Raw genomic sequence first — 16,944 nt, 5'->3', positions numbered from 1 at the left:
CAATGAGATTAGTGGAAGAACAGCATCTAGTAAAGATGAGGTCAAGCGTATTGCCTGCCTTGTGAGTAGGGGGGGAAGGTGAGAGGGTGAGGTCAAAAGAAGAGAGGAGTGGAAAGAAGGAGGCAGAGAGGAATGAGTCAAAGGTAGACATGGGGAGGTTAAAGTCACCCAGAACTGTGAGAGGTGAGCCATCCTCAGGAAAGGAACTTATCAAGGCGTCAAGCTCATTGATGAATTCTCCAAGGGAACCTGGAGGGCGATAAATGATAAGGATGTTAAGCTTGAAAGGGCTGGTAACTGTGACAGCATGGAATTCAAATGAGGAGATAGACAGATGGGTCAGGGGAGAAAGAGAGAATGTCCACTTGGGAGAGATGAGGATTCCAGTGCCACCACCCCGCTGGCTCGATGCTCTAGGGGTATGCGAGAACACGTGGACAGACGAAGAGAGAGCAGTAGGAGTAGCAGTGTTATCTGTGGTAATCCATGTTTCCGTCAGCGCCAGGAAGTCTAGGGACTGGAGGGTAGCATAGGCTGAGATGAACTCAGCCTTGTTGGCTGCAGACCGGCAGTTCCAGAGGCTGCCGGAGACCTGGAACTCCACGTGGGTCGTGCGCGCTGGGACCACCAGGTTAGAGTGGCAGCGGCCACGCGGTGTGAAGCGTTTGTATGGCCTGTGCAGAGAGGAGAGAACAGGGATAGACAGACACATAGTTGACAAGCTACAGAAGTGTTGTTTCTTGTATTATTGTCTCTTGTGTCTTTAGAGAACTGTTTCACTTTGATATCCTTTTTCTTCTGTCCTGATTTTCTCTTTCTTTTATTCTGTTAACCTCTCTAGGCTAGGCGGGACGAATTCGTCCCACCTACGTAACAGCCACTGCTATCCTGTGGCGTGATTTTCAAAACCTTAAAAATCCTATTACTTCAATTTCTCAAACATATGACTATTTTACAGCCATTTAAAGACAAGAATCTCGTTAATCTAACCACACTGTCCGATTTCAAAAAGGCTTTACAACGAAAGCAAAACATTAGATTATGTCAGCAGAGTACCAAGCCAGAAATAATCAGACACCCATTTTTCAAGCCAGCATATAATGTCACCAAAACCCAGAAGACAGCTAAATGCAGCACTCACCTTTGATGATCTTCATCAGATGACAACCCTAGGACATTATGTTATACAATACATGCATGTTTTGTTCAATCAAGTTCATATTTATATCAAAAACCAGCTTTTTACATTAGCATGTGACGTTCAGAACTAGCATACTTCCGGGGAATTCGCTAACATTTTTCTAAATTACTCACGATAAACGTTCACAAAAAGCATAACAATTATCTTAAGAATTATAGATACAGACCTCATCTATGCACTCGATATGTCCGATTTTAAAATAGCTTTTTGGTGAAAGCACATTTTGCAATATTCTAAGTACATAGCCCAGGCATCACGGGCTCGCTATTTAGACACCCGGCAAGTTTAGCACTCACCATAATCATATTTACTATTATAAAAGTTTCATTACCTTTTGTTGTCTTCGTCAGAATACACACCCAGGACTGCTACTTCAATAACAAATGTTGGTTTGGTCCAAAATAATCCATCGTTATATCCGAATAGCGGCGTTTTGTTCGTGCGTTCCAGACACTATCCGAAATAGCAAAGAAGTGTCACGCGCATGGCGCAATTCGTGACAATAAAATTCTAAGTATTCCATTACCGTACTTCGAAGCATGTCAACCGCTGTTTAAAATCAATTTTTACGACATTTTTCTCGTAGAAAAGCGATAATATTCCGACAGGGAATCTCCTTTTCGGCAAACAGAGGAAAAAATCCCAAAGGCGGGGGCGGTCGGGGTCACGCGCATAAGCCAGTGTCCCTTGATCGGCCACTTGAGAAAGGCGATAATGTGTTTCAGCCTGGGGCTGGAATGACGACATTCTGTTTTTTCCCGGGCTCTGAGCGCCTATGGACGACGTGGGAAGTGTCACGTTAGAGCAGAGATCCTTAGTAAATGATAGAGATGGAAAAGAAGTTCAACAAATGGTCAGACAGGCCACTTCCTGTAAAGGAATCTCTCAGGTTTTGACCTGCCATTTGAGTTCTGTTATACTCACAGACACCATTCAAACAGTTTTAGAAAATTTAGGGTGTTTTCTATCCATATGTAATAAGTATATGCATATTCTAGTTACTGGGTAGGAGTGGTAACCAGATTAAATCGGGTATGTTTTTTATCCAGCCGTGTCAATGCTGCCCCCTAGCCCTAACAGGTTAACTAGATATTCTTTGTTGTTCTTCGTTAGCTAGCTAGCTTCTTCCAAAAGAGTCCCTAGCAACTGCTTAGCAACTGGTAAACAATTCAGCTAGCTAAGATAACTACAATTTTATGAAAAATAGTTATTTTTCAAAAGCCTATCTTCTTTGTTTGTTGCTTGTTTTTTCTCCTATTCAGTCTTGCAGTTTTCTTTTGCTTTTTTCCGATGTACTTCACTCTAAAAACCATGTATATTTCAATATTTGTAGGAGCTCATACATCATATAGCATTATTACACCACTACAAATCTACAATACAAAATGTATAATACAACAATATTACAATGATCAGTACATGTGTGTAAAGTGTGTACGCTAGCGTGTGTGTGCTTATGCGTGTATCTGTTCCTGTGTGTGTATCTCTTCACAGTCCCCGCTGTTCCATAAGGTGTATGTTTATCTGTTTTTAAATCTGATGCTACTGCTTGCATCAGTTACCTGATGTGGAATAGAGTTCCATGTAGTCATGGCTCTATATAGTACTTTGTGCCTCCTATAGTCTGTTCTTGACTTGGGGACTGTGAAGAGACCTCTGGTGGCATGTCTTGTGGGGTATGCATGGGCATGGGTGTCCGAGCTGTGTGCTAGTAGTTTAAACAGACACCTCGGTGTATTCAGCAGTTGACTCAAAGATTGAGAAAGACAATAGTTAAACAGTTTTTAATTAATGAATTTATTCCAAAATTAAGGAGAAGCAAGAGAGAGAGAGCATGCTAGCTATATTTCGTGGGTAAATATTTTTTATTTATTTTCACTTTCACTTAGTTAGCATATGCCAAGAGAATCCCAATAACAAGGGAACCTGAGGAGACTTAATCAGTGTCATGACGTTGGCCTGTGGGTAAGGTTTATAACCCCCCCATAAATACCTTTCTCCCTTCCCCTCTCTCTCTGACCCTACTGAAGGACTTTTGAATAGCCTTTGTTAAATATAGAGAGTCTGGGAACATCAAACAAGTGGGGGGAAAGGAACCATATTTCGGTAATAGAACCAGTTGGAAATATACCACGTACTTGAGTATGGATGTCAGTTCGGTTGTCATCTGAGACATTATGACTGATGACAGGACGACATAAACTGTACCTGGGAAAGTCTACACATTCTAGTTATCAGATTCACATGGAATTGTTGTGCAATTTAAATGTTTGATATTGAAACTGTTTGTTAGGAGATTAAATGTAATTTTAGCTTCCAAATGAGAGAATTGGGTTTTCATAAGGAAAGAGCCCTGACTAATCAGTGGCCCGCCCCTGCGAAGAGACAGGGGTTATAAACGATGAAACACACCCTTCTCCCCTCTCCACTATATAAGCCGGTGACAAAATGTAACCAGCCTGTTCCGGGTACGTGAGGTCTGCAGCCTCTGCGTTAATAATAGGACTCACATGTCAAGTACAGAACTAAGCCAACCTCAGCGTGAGCTTTGGTTGTGAATGGTATGAAGTTTGAACTGTTATTCACTACAGAAGTGATACTTCCTAGCCGTTGAGTTAGCAGCGGCCGCTGTAGACGTGGGCTAGGAAAGGACGGACAACGTGTCCAGTCTAACACACAACGAAGATACTACAACGTATCCATTTTACCACCAGTGACATTCTTCCAAGGCCAGGAAGATCTCTGTTGGCCAACACGGCCAGCATCTACAACCATAATACCGAAGCGCAGCTCAGAGTAAATATTTATTGCATTTTCCTTTTCCAAATGGGCGGTAATTTAGAATGCATACGATACTGTATTTACGATGGCATAGCTGCTTTCTTCGTTCCTCAGTCTTCCCGCTCTTTCATTCAAGCCCAACCCCCTTTCTTTGTGTAACAAGCCGCCATGCCGGTTTAGCCCACTAGGGCACATTCTCCTATCATTTCCTTGTAACCATATCTGTTTGTTATGCATTTCAGTGAATTATTAAATGATTTTAAGACAATTGATGTATGGATGTCTCATAGTGAAGACTGGGTTCGTGCAGATAACCAACAATTTACGACGTTTGGAATGAGACGTAAACTAACACATCATTAAAGGAGACTAATTGTTCAGATATTATAATATCTGAAAGTTATATTAGGAAAATTATAACTTTGTAATCTGAATATTTTCCTTGGTCCCCCGACCTTCTAGTAAATTACAGTTACACGATTAATCAGTTTAATCGCGTAATAATAATAATTACAGAGTTATTTGATATACATGTCTTCCATTTTAATGATGCCAAAGACACGACATCAGTATAAATTGGATTTCCTCGCTGTGGTTCCCTGACACTCATAGGTTGATGGGAGTGGTATTGTGAGTGACCCGGCCTATAGAGCGCCCGTCCAGCACTCTAACATCCATGGGAATGGAGAGGGGCTGAGTTGGGATGCCCTGCTCTGACACCAGGGTAGCTTCCAAAAAACTCTCATCGGCCTCAGAGATTTTGACTGATTCCTCCACAGTAGGATGGCATGGAAAGGGGTGCAAGTAAGGGGAGAGGAAAAGTTCTCCATAAGGCCCACCAGAGTACTCGCTCCTTCTTGATACGCCTGCTTCTTTAATGGACAGGTAGCTATGAAATGTCCCATAGCTCCACAAAATACACAGCTCTGGGTGTGGAGTCAGCGTAAGTGCTCAGCCGGAGTCAATCTAGCCTTGTCCAGGGGCCTGGACTCCGAAGGAGGTGAGTCGACAGCCCTCTGTGATTCCGGAGAGAACTCGGGTGACATCAGGTTCACTCGGGATTCTTCGGAGGCGAGGTGGGAATCGAGGGCGAACGAGGGCAACAAGCCACGGGTTACCTCTCCCTCCTTCGTTCTTGAAGGCGCCCATCGATCCGGATGGTCAAGGCTATGAGGGAGTCAAGGTCCATGGGCACCTCCCGGGCTGCAAGCTCATATTTGACCACCTCCGATAATCCGTGAAGGAGCATGTCAAACAATGCTTCTGGGTTCCTGGCACTCAGCCGCCAATGTGCGAAAATCCACCGCGTAGTCTGCCACACTACGGGAGTCTTGACGTAGCTGGAGCAGCTTACGAGCAGCCTCTCTCCTGGACTACGGAGAATCAAACACCTTCCGAACTTCCGCCACGAACTCCTCTAGACTGAGGCATGACGGTGGACTTTTGCTCCCACACTGCCGTAGCCCAGGCGAGTGCCCTCCCGGACATCAGCGTTATGATGTACACTATCCTCGAGCGGTTCGAGGGGAACGAAGAAGGCTGCAGCTCGAAAACGAGAGAGCATTGGGAGAGAAAAGCCCAGCAGGTTCCGGAATCTCCAGCATTGCACTCCGGAGGAGGGAAGTGGGGTTCTCGGGACACTGGGGTAGGCTGGGAGATTCCGGGTGTGACCTGCTGCCCAGTGGGGAAATTCCTGGTCATGGCGTTCTGCAAGGGTATGGAGTCCCTACATAAGACATTGCAGTAACTCCTCGTGTCGTCCAATGGTGGCTACTTGCAGGGAGACAGCATTGTGGAGCTGGTCTGAGTCTGCTGGGTCGGTCATGGCAGGAAGCGTTCGCCTCTTCCTCTGAATGGGGAGGCCTCCATGGGAAGAGACATTCCAAGATCAGGAATATCCTTAGCTTGATGGCTAGCAGCTAAGCTTAGCTAGCTAGCTAGCTAAGGTTAGCAGCTCTGTCAAGCAGGCTTCAAACTGTCTGTTAAGTGGGATTTCGGGGACAACAAATAACATTCCTAGATGTTGAAAGCTAACCGCATCGCGGAATTCATGTAAAAAGCAGTAATTTTTTGGGTCAAAAACAACTGTGTGCAGCTGTGCAGCCTGACAAAGACAAATACAACGATTCATCACCATACTGGAAACACTTATCTCCCTCACTAGCTTTAAGCACCAGCTGTCAGAGCAGCTCACAGATCACTGCACCTGTACATAGCCCATCTATAATTTAGCCCAAACAACTACCCCTTCCCCTACTGTATTTTTATTTTTTATTTTTCTCCTTTGCACCCCATTATTTATTTTTCTAATTTGCACTTTCTTCCACTAGAAATCTACCATTCCAGTGTTTTACTTGCTATATTGTATTTACTTTGCCACCATGGCCTTTTTTGCATTTACCTCCCTTATCTCACCTCATTTGCTCACATTGTATATAGACTTATTTTTCTACTGTATTATTGGCTGTATGTTTGTTTTACTCCATGTGTAACTCTGTGTTGTTGTATGTCTCGAACTTCTTTGCTTTATCTTGGCCAGGTCGCAATTGTAAATGAGAACTTGTTCTCAACTTACCTACCTGGTTAAATAAAGGTGAAATAAATAAAAATACTGTAGGTCAATTTGTGTGCAGTATTTGGCTGCTCTAACAAGGCAGGAAAGACAACAGGATTATTGTTTTTTTACAGATTACCAATCATAAAAATCATAAAAAACCAAGGTAATATGACTCAAGAACTGTCAGAATGGCGAAGAAACCTTTTTGCCTGTCAAGACCTGAACCCAGACAGCTATATGAATCAGAATGTACTTTCTTGTAGCCAGCGTTATGACGACTTGGAAATCAGGTTACAGGATTTGATTTAATGAGACCCAATCATTTCCACTGTGTGTCTGGAAATAATGAGTAGGACTCAATATGAGAATGTAGAATATCAGAGATATTCAGTGTGTGTGTGTGTGTGTGTGTGTGTGTGTGTGTGTGTGTGTGTGTGTGTGTGTGTGTGTGTGTGTGTGTGTGTGTGTGTGTGTGTGTGTGTGTGTGTGTGTGTGTGTTTCAGGCTAACTCTAATAGCTCCGACATGCTCTTGAAGTAGAATCCCTCCCACACATTCCCACAGAGATTAGCTATTTGTCACAGAGCACAAATTCACCAGCATCAACAACACACACACACAAATACCCACACAGACAGAGATATAAAGACACACACAGACACATGCAGATGCACGTACACATTCACAAGAACACACACTAGAACACACACCTACTGTTGATGCACATACACAACCACAGACAGAGGAGTACACACACAGGTACACAGGTAACCAGGTACACAAAGACCTAACCAGAAAACACTGGGATTTCCAGTTAGCACCATATCACACATCAGCACATCAGAGACACGTAAGGGTAGACATACAATAATTAGGCTGAAGGCACCGACCTTCACACACACACACACAAACACACACACACACAGGGGAGAGATGTATGGCAAGTGCAGTGAGAGGCGGAGATGAGATGAGAGGAGACGGGGAGCTCCGGTTTTCTGCTCCCAGGAGCAGAAAAATTCTGGCGTGGGAGGAAGGATACGAGAAATCACAACCTGGATCATTATCCTAGAGCAAGGCAGAGTGCATGTGTGCGTTTTCGTGTGTGTGTGTGTGTGTGTGTGTGTGTGTGTGTGTGTGTGTGTGTGGTGTGTGTGTGTGTGTGTGTGTGTGTGTGTGTCACGTAAATAAGTCAGACAGGCTTAGCTGCTGTGACAGACCCGGTTGTAGCAGTGAATTTCCCTTGCCTGTTGGCAAAAACACGACAGGGTATAAATCTCAATTAGGCCACAGCTGCAACTACACAAAAACACACACAACACATGCGCACACGCATACACAAACATGCGCACACACATGCACGCACACATGCACGCACACACACGCGCTCACACACAAAAACACTCACTGAATTTCTTCTATATTGACTTTCTTATATCAAAATCCCTAACTGATTCATAGACAGAAAGACACATATTGCACTGCAGTTATGTCCTTCACATCTATCATGTAGGGCACTGCTGTCTCCCATATACAGTTGAAGTCGGAAGTTTACATACACCTTAGCCAAATACATTTAAACTCAGTTTTTCACAATTCCTGACACTTAATCCAAGTAAAAATTCCCTGTCTTAGGTCAGTAAGGATCACCACTTTATTTTAAGAATGTGAAATGTCTGCCACACCCTGACCTGAGAGAGTCATTTTTCTCTATTTGGTTAGGTCAGGGTGTGACATGGGGTGGGCATTCTATGTGTTTTATGTCTATGTTGTTTTTTCTTTATTGGCCGAGTATGGTTTCCAATCAGAGGCAGCTGTTATTCGTTGTCTCTGATTGGGAATCATACTTAGGCAGCCCCTTTTCCCCACAGTCAGTTGTGGGATCTTGTCTTTGTGTTGCATGTGTTTGCATGCATAGCTTTTCATTCGTTGTATTGTTTATTGTTTTTTGCTGGATCACATTTAAAATAAAGTATGATGAACCCAACTCACGCTGCGCCTTGGTCTACCTTTAACGACGGACGTTACAATGTCAGAATAATAGTAGAGAGAATGATTTATTTCAGCTTTTATTTCTTCCATCACATTCCCAGTGGGTTAGACGTTTACATAAACTCAATTAGTATTTGGTAGCATTGCCTTTAAATTGGGTCAAACATTTCGGGTAGCCTTCCACAAGCTTCACACAATAAGTTGGGTGGATTTTGGCCCATTCCTCCTGACAGAGCTGGTGTAACTGAGTCAGGTTTTTAGGCCTCCTTGCTCACACACGCTTTTTCAGTTCTGCCCACACATTTTCTATAGGCTTGAGGTCAGGGCTTTGTGATGGCCACTCCAATACCTTGACTTTGCTGTCCTTAAGCCATTTTGCCACAACTTTGGAAGTATGCTTGGGATCATTGTCCATTTGGAAGACCCATTTCCGACCAAGCTTTAACTTCCTGACGGATGTCTTGAGATGTTGCTTCAATATATCCACATGATTTTCCATCCTCATGAGGCCATCTATTTTGTGAAGTGCACCAGTCCCTCCTGCAGCAAACACTCCCACAACATGATGCTGCCACCCCCAAGCTTCACGGTTGGGATGTTGTTCTTCGGCTTGCAAGCCTCCCCCTTTTTCCTCCAAGCATAACGATGGTTATTGTGGCCAAACAGTTCTATTTTTGTTTCATCAGAACAGAGGACATTTCTCCAAAAAGTACAATATTTGTCCCCATGTGCAGTTGCAAACCGTAGTCTGGCTTTATTATGGTGGTTTTGGAGCAGTGGCTTCTTCCTTGCTGAGCGGCCTTTCAGGTTATGCCGATATAGGACTAATTTACTGTGGATATAGATACTTTTGTACCTGTTTCCTCCGGCATCTTCAAAGGTCCTTTGCTGTTGTTCTGGGATTGATTTGCACTTTTCACACCAAAGTACGTTCATCTCTAGGAGACAGAACGTGTCTCCTTCCTGAGCGGTATGACGGCCCTATGGTGTTTAAACTTGCGTACTATTGTTTGAACAGATGAACGTGGTACCTTCAGGCGTTTGGAAATTGCTCCCAAGGATGAATCAGACTTGTGGAGGTCTACAATTGTTTTTCTGAGGTCTTTGCTGATTTATTTTGTTTTTCCCATGATGTCAAGCAAAGAGGCACTGAGTTTGAAGGTAGGCCTTGAAATACATCCACAGGTACACCTCCAATAGACTCAAATGATGTATGTTAGCCTATCAGAAGCTTTTAAAGCCATGACATCATTTTCTGGAATTTTCCAAGCTGTTTAAAGGCACAGTCAACTTAGTGTATGTAAACTTCTGACCCACTGGAATTGTGATACAGTGAATTATAAGTGAAATAATCTGTCTGTAAACAATTGTTGGAAAAATTACTTGTCATGCCAAAGTAGATGTCCTAACTAACTTGCCAAAACTATAGTTTGTTAACAAGACATTTGTGGAGTGGTTGAAAAATTATTTTGAATGACTCTAACCTTAGTATATGTAAACTTCCGACTTCAACTGTGTCTCATTGTCTGCATCCCAAATGCCCCTCTATTTACTATATACTGTAGTGTTAACTTAAAATGACACAACGACTAGGTTCCAGTATAACAACATTTATTAAACCGTATTTCCACAATACATTGTTGCCATAGCGCTCAGGCCAGGTCCATCAATTGTGAGACTACCGCGCAGGAGTACTAATAACAAAGTGATAGCACCTGTCATAATCTTCGTCTTCTGAGGAGGAAGAAATATTGGACCAATACGCAGCATGGTAAGTGTCCATACTTATACTTTTATTTTTTTAAACGTGAATACTAAACAAAACAAGAAAACAAATGACAGTCCTGTAAGGCTACACAGCTATACAAAGAAACAACCACCCACAGACACAATATAAAATAAACCCACTTAAATATGGCCTACAATTAGAAGCAACGACAACCAGCTGCTTCTAATTGGAGGTTGTTCCCAAAACTAACATAGAAATAGACAAACTAGAAAACCCACATAGAAATAGAAAACATAGAACATAAACCAAAAACCCCGAAACACACAAAACAAACACACCCCTGCCACGTCCTGACCAACTACAATAACAAAATGACCCCTTACTGGTCATGACGTGACAGCACCGTAATAACAGAAATATAGTGATACTTAAAACATGAACTTATAGTGCACTACTTTTGATCACTACTCTCTATCTCCCTTAGAGCCCTGGTCAACAGTAAGGGAAAGACCTAGTCAGTTGTACAACTGAATGCATTCAACTGAAGTGTGTCTTCAGCATTTAACCCAACCCCTCTGTATCAGAGAGATGGGGGGAGGGGGGCTGCCATTAACTGCTAAGGGACAGAATGACAGATTTTTACCTTTCGGTTATTGGCCCAACGTTCTAACCCCTAGGCTAACTACCATTACTATCAATAGAATAGGGTGCCATTTGGTACTAAACTAAGGTGTAGGACATGCTATGTGAATGTAAAGCATTACACAGAGTGACCTAACCTCCCTCTTAATCTCTTAATTCATTCTCTCCATTTATTTTATCCTCTGTTTAAATCTCTGCATTCCTTTCATCCTCCGTCCTTCATCATTCTTTAAAGGAGACCAGCAAAAATATCAACCTGATAGTCTCAACGCTAGATAGAAACTTACTTAGAAATATACTCTACCTCTCTCTTGTTATCTCTCTCTGTATATCTCAATCTTGTTCTCTCCCCTCCCTCCCTCCCTCCCTCCCTCCCTCCCTCCCTCCCTCCCTCCCTCCCTCCCTCCCTCCCTCCCTCCCTCCCTCCCTCCCTCCCTCCCTCCCTCCCTCCCTCTATATTCTTTCACTCTCTCTCACCCCCATCTCTCTCTCCAAGTTAAGCTCATTGCTGAGACACCGTTTCAGACTCAAGAGGGGATAATGCTGATCATGTGACATAGCCATGGGTGTGTGTGTGTGTGTGTGTGTGTGCGTGTGTGTGTGTGTGTGTGTGTGTGTGTGTGTGTGTGTGTGTGTGTGACATGCATGTGTAGCGTGCGTGCATGCGTTAGTAGTTTCAAGAGATATGCTCATAAAGTGTGGTAGCATAGAGACAGGAAGACATAAAATAAGCTTTGCTCTCCTCGTGCTTTAAGACATAAAAGAAGCTTTGCTTTCCTTATTAGTAAAAACTTTGGGATTCAACCCTTAAAGTTGACAAAGACTGGTTTGAGTGTGTTGAATATATTTTTGTGTTCTAGGGGTTTCTACTACTCAGTTATACTCCTCCTGTTCCTCTATAATAGAGAGCCAGTGGTGGATACTTGCCAGAGACAGAGAGAATTAAATTAAAGGAAAAGAGAGAGAAAATGACTGAAAGAACAAGAGAGATGGATCTTCAATTTACTTTCCTACCTTATTATGTCAAGGAATGTATCGATCAGCAGAATGATACAAGGCCTGAGGGACAGAGTGGATGAGAGAGAGAGGAATGGAAGAAGGGTGGCGAGGAGGAGAAGGTCAAGGAGCAGAGAGAATTAGAGCGAGATAGATAGAGGGATCATCCGAAAGAACAGAATTGGAGCGTGAGATAAGGAAAAATGACGAGTAAAATAGATTTCTAGAGACACAGGAAGGAAAGAGAAAATGAGGTGGAGGAAATGAAGGAGGCATGCTTGCGCATGTGCATCCATCTTTGAGTGGATTTACATATTGTATTTCGTACAGTACGGCATAATTTTCCTCTTGCAAACACACACATGCTATGAGTCACCGTAACATTTGAAAAAAAACAGGATATCTGATACTGTAGCTGTGGGGTGTAGCTCAGTGTGAGAGAAAGACAGAGAGAGAGAGAGAGAGAGCGAGAGAGAGAGAGCATGAAAGAGAGAGAGAGACAGGGAGATAGATGTTGTAATGTATGTGTATCTGTAGGGTGAAGCTTAGTAAGCCTGTCTAGAGCTGTGGCCTGGTAAAGCAAATTAGGAGCATGATAAGCTTTCTACTGCCAGACTACTGTAATCATATTAATAATGCATGTGCCACCTACCAGCCACACACACCCACCAGCTCTCACAGTCTCACGTCAGAATTAGATGTTCATCCATGTTTCTCAAACGTCACATTTTTGAAGTTGTTCAAAACGTAACATTTCTAAGTGTTTAAGGTTAGGGTTAAGTTCAGACATTAACTCCAAATTCTTAAGGTTAAGCATTAACTCCGAATGGTTAAGGTAAGGGTTAAGGTTTGGGATGGGCTTAAAATAAAAATATAAAAAACTACTTTATATCGCTGGATTCAAACTTGCATCCTTTGGAATCAAAGGCCGAAACCTACTTGAAGGCATCAGTGCTCACTGTTGCCCCTAGTTGCCCATTTCCACATCATCTCCCGACGTCCTCAGACATGCGTGGACGTGGAGAACTGACTTGAATCACGGGTGACCTGGCTGAGCCGCACGCATGCACACCACACACACCACAGCTTATATCACACACACACACACACACACACACACACACACACACACACACACACACACCACACACACACACACACACACACACACACACACACACACACACACTGAGGTTAGGGGACCAATAGGATGGAGGGACTCACTGTGGCCAGCTCGTCAAACTTCCCGAAGAGTTCGTTGAGCAGTTTGACCAGTTCCTGGGCAGTACACTGAGACGCCAGACTGGTAAACCCCACAATGTCTGCAAACAAGATACTGGAGGGGAGGGAGGGGAGGGGGGAAAGAAAGAAACATAGACATTATTATAATTTTTCTAACAATGACAACCTAAAAAGGTCTAGTCATGCCAAATTGCCCTTCTCAGTCACAAATAACATTATTTTCTTGTAGCACAGTTGAGCTTATTTGAGTCAGACACTGTCAACATTACTTTGTTGATGAATATGAATGTACTGAACTAAGAAGAAGATGTGTTTGTCAGCTTATCCCAGTTTATCATAGGGACAAAAACCAAATCATCGCAATCACACACATGCACGAACGCACACACATACAACACACAGACTCCCATGAACGAGTGAGTAAAGGAGAGTATCTTATAGAACAGTCTGGTAAAAAGTAGTGCACTATAAAGGGAGTAGGGTGCCATTTGGGATGAAGTCAGTGTTGCTTTAGTTTGAATAGAGTATTAAAAGCCATTTGTCCACAGCACAGATGGTTAGAACAACAAGGTGTTATTTACTGAACAAAAACATAAACGCAACATGCAACAATTTCAAAGGTTTTACTGAGTTACAGTTCATATAAGGAAATCAGTCAATTCAAATGAATTCATTAGGCCCTAATCTATGGATTTCACATGACTGGGAATACAGATATGCATCTGTTTGGTGTGGATCAGAAAACCAGTCAGTATCTGGTGTGACCACCACTTGCCTCATGCAGGGCGACACATCTCATTCGCATAGAGTTGATCAGGCTGTTGATTGTGGCCTGTGGAATGCTGTCCCACTCCTCTTTAATGGCTATGCGAAGTTCTTGGATATTGGCGGGAACTGGAACATGCTGTCGTACTCGTCAACCCAGACCATCCCAGACGTGCTCAATGGGTGACATGTCTGGTGATTATGCAGGCTATGGAAGAATTGGGACATTTTCAGCTCCCAGGAATTGTGGGCAGATCCTTTGAGCATGGGGCCGTGTATTATTATGCTGAATAATGACGTGATGGTGGCGGATGAATGGCACGAAAATGGGCTTCAGGATCTCATCATGGTATCTCTGTGCATTCAAATTGCCATAGATAAAATGCTATTGTGTTTGTTGTCCGTAGCTTATGCCTGACCATACCATAACCCCACCGCCAACACAAAGGCATACACGTGGCCTGCGGTTGTGAGGCCGGTTGGACGTACTGCCAAATTCTCTAAAACAACGTTGGAGGTGGCTTATGGTAGAGAAATGAACATTCCATTTTCTGGAAACAGCTCCAGTGGACATTCCTGCAGTCACGGCCCCTCAAAATTGAGACATCTATGGCATTGTGTTGAGTAACCAAACTGCACATTTTAGAGCAGACTTTTATTGTCTCCAGCACAAGGTGCACCTGTGTAATATTCACGCTGTTTAATCAGCTTCTTGATATGCAACACCGATCAGGTGGATGGATTATCTTGGCAAAGGAGAAATGCTGACTAACAGGGATGTAAACAAATTTGTGCACACAAATTGAGAGAAATAAGCTTTTTGTGGCTATGGACAATTTCTGGGATATTTTATTTCAGCTCATGAAACACGGGTCCAACACTTACTTTACATGTTGCATTTATATTTTTGATCAGTGTAGATCTAATTCACTGTGAATATAATCACCAGCCCTTGACTTTAACACGAAGAGAATGTATAGATAGAAGTGTGTAACTGTAACGGCTGTCGTAGTAATGAAACCAAGGTGCTGCGGAGGACGTGTGTTCATCTTGAAATTTAATTGAAAAAGAGAACACTACAAAAATAAACAAAAGACGACAGCAAAACAGTCCTGTCAGGAAATACTCTAAACAGAAAGCACTAGACAGAAACAATCATCCACAAAAACCCAAAGGAAAAACAGGCTACTTATGTGTGACTCCCAATCAGCAACAACAAACTACTGCTGTGCCTGATTGGAAGCCACACGGCCAAAATCAACGAAACAAACCAACCTAGAAAAAAGAACATGGAACGCCCACCCAATGTAACACCCTGGCCTAACCAAAATAAAGAACAAAAACCCCTCTCCATGGCCAGGAAGTTACAGTACCCCCCCCCAAAGGTGCAGACTCCGGCCACAAAACCTGACTCTGAAGGGGAGGGTCCGGGTGGGCCTTCTTACGGCGGCGGCTCAGGTGCGGGACGTGGCCTCCGCTCCACCCTCGGCGTCGCCCACTTAGGTGGCGCCCCTGGCCGCGCCGGAGGACTGGTGGGCGACCCTGACTGCACCCGGCTGGCGGGCGATTCTGGTTGTGCCCGGCTGGCGGGCGACCCTGGCTGCGCCCGGCTGGCGGGCGATTCTGGTTGCGCCCGGTTGGCGGGCGATTCTGGTTGCACCCGGTTGGCGGGCGACCCTGGCTGTGCCTGGCTGGCGGGCGTCCCTGGCTGCGCCCGGCTGGCGGGCGGCTCCGGCGGCACTGACCCAGGATTCACCAGGCTGGGGAGACATGAAGGAGGCCTGGCCCTGGGCGCAGGCATAGGACTCACCAGGCTGGGGAGACATGAAGGAGGCCTGGCCCTGGCCGCAGGCACTGGACTCACCAGGCTGGGGAGACCCACTGACGGGCGCCGGACAGGCGGGCGGCTCTGGCGGCTCCGGACAGGCGGGCGGCTCTGGCGGCTCTGGACAGGCGGGCGGCTCTGGACAGGCGGGCGGCTCTGGTGGCTCCGGACAGGCGGGCGGCTCCGGCGGCTCCAGACAGGCGGGCGGCTCTGGCGGCTCCGGACAGGCGGGCTCCTCTGGCGGCTCCGGACAGTCGGGCGGCTCTGGCGGCTCCGGACTGGTGGGCAGCTCTGGCGGCTCCGGACTGGCGGGTGGCTCTGGCGGCTCTGGCCCAGGACACACCAGGCTGGGGAGACTTGAAGGAGGCCTGGCTCTGGGCGCAGGCACTGGACTCACCAGGCTGGGGAGACCCACTGGAGGCCTGGTCCGTTGAGGAGGCACAGGACTGACCAGGATGGGGAGACCCACTGGAGGCCTGGTCCGTGGAGGAGGTACAGGACTGACCAGGATGGGGAGACCCACTGGAGGCCTGGTCCGTGGAGGAGGCACAGGCTTGAGCAAGATGGGGAGACCCCCTGGAGACCTGGTCCGTGGAGGAGGCACAGGACTGACCAGGATGGGGAGACCCACTGGAGGCCTGGTCCGAGGAGGAGGCACAGGATAAACCGGGCTGTGGGGAAGCACTGGAGTTCTGGTACGTAGGCTCTTTATCCACACTCCAGGCTGAATGCCCACTTTGGCCCGGCACGGGCGGAGCGCAGGCATTGGGCGAACTGGGCCCTCCCAGCGCCCTGGAGACACAGTGCGCAGAGCCGGAGCAGGATAACCTGGACCGAAAAGGCGCACTGGAGACTAGATGCGCTGAGCTGGCACAATCTGTCCTGGCTCAATGCCTGCACTCACATGGCACTTGCGGGGGGCTGGCCTATAGCGCACCGGGCTATGAACGAGCACTGGAGACACCGTGCGCTTCACAGCATAACACGGTGCCTTACCAGTACCACGCTGCTTCCGGTAAGCACGGGGAGTTGGCTCAGGTCTACCGCCTGACTCCGCCAATCTCCCCGAGTGCCCCCGCCAAAATGTTTTTGGGGGCTGCCTCTCGTGTCTGCTGCGCTCCCTTTCCTCATACCAGCGCCTCTCAGCTCTCGCCACATCAATCTCCCACTGCGGGCGGCAATAATCCCCAGCTTGAGCCCATGGTCCTTTACCGTCCA

The 16,944-nt window shown here is 45.5% G+C and overlaps 1 protein-coding gene across 1 annotated transcript in view; it reads right to left on the bottom strand.

The window, feature by feature from the left end:
- The window catches only part of LOC106560395 (adenylate cyclase type 1), an 81,064-nt gene extending 67,148 nt beyond the window's left edge, over positions 1–13,916 (bottom strand). Inside the window, exons 1-2 of the mRNA XM_082956602.1 lie at positions 13,912–13,916; positions 13,119–13,230 (exon numbers count right to left, since the gene is read on the bottom strand). Coding sequence (XP_082812728.1) covers positions 13,119–13,230; positions 13,912–13,916 — 117 coding nt within the window. The remainder of the gene's footprint in view (positions 1–13,118; positions 13,231–13,911) is intronic.
- Between the last annotated feature and the right edge of the window lie 3,028 nt (positions 13,917–16,944).

This window comes from Salmo salar, chromosome 10, assembly GCF_965601325.2.
Source record: "Salmo salar chromosome 10, fSalSal1, whole genome shotgun sequence".
NCBI lineage: Eukaryota > Metazoa > Chordata > Actinopteri > Salmoniformes > Salmonidae > Salmo > Salmo salar.
Note: the sequence above shows the minus strand (reverse complement) of the source record. Positions and strands in the feature narration are given on the sequence as shown.